This window comes from Drosophila suzukii, chromosome 3, assembly GCF_043229965.1.
Source record: "Drosophila suzukii chromosome 3, CBGP_Dsuzu_IsoJpt1.0, whole genome shotgun sequence".
In the NCBI taxonomy this organism is placed as follows: Eukaryota; Metazoa; Arthropoda; class Insecta; order Diptera; family Drosophilidae; genus Drosophila; species Drosophila suzukii.
In genome coordinates, this window is record NC_092082.1 from 64,526,107 (window position 1) to 64,529,660 (window position 3,554).

Genomic DNA, 3,554 nt, shown 5'->3' on the forward strand with positions numbered 1-3,554 from the left:
CTGCAATTGTCAAACTAGAACATGAAAACTAATTTTCATTGCCACTGAGTGAAGAAACAACCCTTTGGCGGCAAGACAATTTTGTGTATTTCTAGCAATCTCCCAAATTCGATAGTTATACAGCACTACATTTTTTAACTTTTTTGAAAAAAATATTGTTTGCAAGGATATATTTTTTTCCATTTTCATGTCAAAAGTCAATATTTAGCAAACTATAACAACAAAGACATCGCTTCCATAGTAATAGTTGCTTACAAATTTTGTTTTCCAAAAGAGAAATAAAACAAAAAAGAAAATTTACTTAATTAAAAGACTAGTGTAGCTTTATTTTAAGCTTTGACTAAATAAATACACTTTAATTTTATATGTTCTGGAAAAGTTGCTGTTTTTTGTTACTTATCTCATCAGACAGATGGTCTCTTAAATGCTCCGACGCCCTCCTTAAATTATCTATCACTTTAAGTGCATCTTGCCTTAAAGGCTCATATTCCTTCCTAATTATCAGTTTGTTATGATTCTTCTTTATTAACTCCGCCGATTTATTAAGATATTTTCCAAATTCCCTGCCACAGTATTTTTCCTCTTCCAAGAATCGAAACCGTTGCAGGCATAGTCCTTGATATTTCTCGAATTTGAGTTTAAAGGAGTTAAGTTCCTGAATTCTACTTTGTAGTTGAAGCTCTAAATTCTTGTTTCTGCCGTGATCATTCCGTACAATTCGGATGGCCACATCTGCTGCTTTTCGGACCGTTTGCAGCTGAATCAGTTGATAAGCAAGTTTTTTACTTGCAATCTGCATCTGAAGGATCTCAGGATGGACCTCGTCAGGCTTCGTCAAAAATATTTGATCGCTCTTACAGAGATCGATAGTTGGACAGTCCGGTATATTTGTGCCAAGTAGGTGATTGAGCCGATTTACGCGCAGCCTTAAGCGGCTAACTTCTTCGTGAATATCTTTGACTTCCACAAGACTTTCTTCAAGTGATTCTCCCCCTTCTTCAACAGTCAATGATCCTTGATATGTGGAATCTGTATGTTCCTCGCAATGGAATACATTTTGCGGTTTAGCCTGTGTGGAAATCAACAATTTTGTTTCCTTTTTGGGCTCTTCAATCTTACAAGTCGCAAGTACGGGAATTCCAGGAGCCATGCATGGTACAAATTTAAACTTTGTTTTATTGAGTTCAATAGTCTCCGAATATATCTCTTGATCCATTGAAATGAACTATTGTTCAACTCGTAACAAACACCCAATAAACAGAGAACGCAAAAACCAAAAATGAACTGTGATAATAACCATCAGGTAAAATATATTTTAAGTTTTTGTAACTTAAACCGCAGAGCAAACTAATTCAATGATAAATGTAAACAGGAATATCATTGTTGTTGAATATTTGAACTATGTATGATGGTCTGATATAAATATATAACCACCAACAAAATTGTCCTTAAAAATACCGTGAAATATTGTTGATGAAATCAAAATTAATCCAAACTTATTTTGTCACTCAAAGCTATCTATTTATTATTAATTACATAACTATTAGATTTACCTATAATGATATGATAAACGGCATTGTTATTAAAGTTTTATTTAACTTAAAATTTATTGAAATACTTTTAAGAGTTTTCGAGTAACTTATAGAATAATACATTTTTATAAGACAGATAGGACAAGCCCGCTCCCTACAGTAAAAAGACGACATAAATATATCCATTCAGGCACTTAACCCTCGTTATGCCATTCAAACACATGCTGAGCAAACATACACGCTCAAAAAATATATATACCAGTTGCATTTAAATTGTTTCTGTTATCATATTCATATTATTTTGTCCTTTTAATAAAATAAATTAATTCTAGATATATTCGTAATGAACTGTATAGCAGCTTTTCAGTATGAAGTTTTGGTTGAGCCACAATATATTTGAAATGCTATAAAGGTACTTATGTGAAATCGATACTGTTTCAACTAGAATCAACGGGAGTGCCCTGAAAATATCGACACAATTATTTTTCATGAGAAACTTTAATCCAAACATTAATCAATCATTAATCAGAATAAGAATTATAAAGAATTAATAACCAAATTATCACAGAAAACAATACGCAAATTAAGCACATACAGAAACCGAACACATGTCTTTCTGCAGAAATCCTTGTAAATATTTTGTAAATCGCTTATTGTTAAGCCATGTTACCAACCAACATATTTTAATAATTGTTTTTACCTTGGCAATTCGAAGCGGTAGCAAGTTTTATAAATATATTACAAAACCCGACTTCCGTAGTCCACAATAGCACAAAGAGTTTCGACGAAGGGAAAACAACTCACGATTAAATGATTGAACACGGCTATCCGCTTTGATGGGTAGAAATGGTACAAAGCAACCGCTTCCATTGCATTGAATGACAGCGGAAAATGAAGTAAAATCTAATTAAAAACCTTTGCCCGATGCTGAACCATGCGAAAATCACAATTGTCAGCGTAAAATTCACGCGCACCTGCTCACAAAACTCACGAGCACACCAACAGATGGGCAAGCCCCGCCGATTTCCCATCCGCAAACAAATAGGGGATTCCGATTCCGAACCCGAGTGGAGCGGAAACCTGGCAGGTGAAAAACAGACGTCGGCTGTCCAACTCCCCGAATGCGGAATCTGGCGAAAACAGAGGAAAACTTTTGGCCAGACAAAAAAGGCAAGGCGATCTGTTCTCCGATTAGGAAACGTCCAATACATAGTGATGCCAAAAGGAGCTGTTCCAGGTTACATTAGCTGAAATATAATGGAGCTTATAATGGTAAAAATACTTTTTTAATGCTTTTAATTAAGTTAACAGATTACTGAGGAAACAAATAATAGCAACAGACAAGATAGCTGAGGTAAGATGCCAGCTGGGATAATAAATATATGTTTTTCATGCATTTATAACTATTATTTATGCTGGGAAATTCTCTTTTTTTTTAATTATCAGTTAAAAACACAAATTAAAACATTTTTGTAGGACTCCAAAATGAGGTATCTTTAAAGAATATTCGAGTTTTTGTAAGTACCTTTTTGGGTTTCATATACTATTATCTATGCTTGAAAATTCTGTTCTTTTTTTAAGTTATCAGTTAAAAACACAAAAATTAAATCATGTTCTTGGAACTTCAAAGGTGTCCTTACAGAAAATTAGATTTTGTTCCACCTATTTCCTCAGACTTCGGAACATCAAGCCCCTCTGATTGGATTGAATGATGCCGTGGGTGTAGGGGCAGATAACCTCCAGGAGCGAATGAAACGCGCTGTTGCACACTAAAAATAACAAGCTGCGTTGGTCAATTCATCGAATGTCGGTCAGGGCTGCCACCAGGGAGAAAGTGGATTGGGCGAGTGCGCTGTGGGCAGTGGGCAGTGGGAGGTTGGAGGTTGGAGCCCGGATCCCAAAGCCGGGGGCCGGAGGAGGGTCAGACCACCTGGCTGGGGGTCAGCGCAAGGGGCGCCATCAAAGTTTCGCACCCAGGCATTGGGACATCATTGTTCGGGGAGCCGGTGGTGCTGTGTTTGC

General features: G+C 36.1%; 1 protein-coding gene across 1 annotated transcript; it reads right to left on the minus strand.

Annotated features, from left to right (window-relative positions):
* Positions 1-317: 317 nt before the first annotated feature.
* LOC136117090 (uncharacterized) lies at positions 318-1,342 on the minus strand. The gene has a single exon (XM_065866296.2). It carries the CDS (start codon positions 1,214-1,216, stop codon positions 362-364), a length of 855 nt encoding a protein of 284 aa, XP_065722368.2. The 5' UTR covers positions 1,217-1,342; the 3' UTR covers positions 318-361.
* Between the last annotated feature and the right edge of the window lie 2,212 nt (positions 1,343-3,554).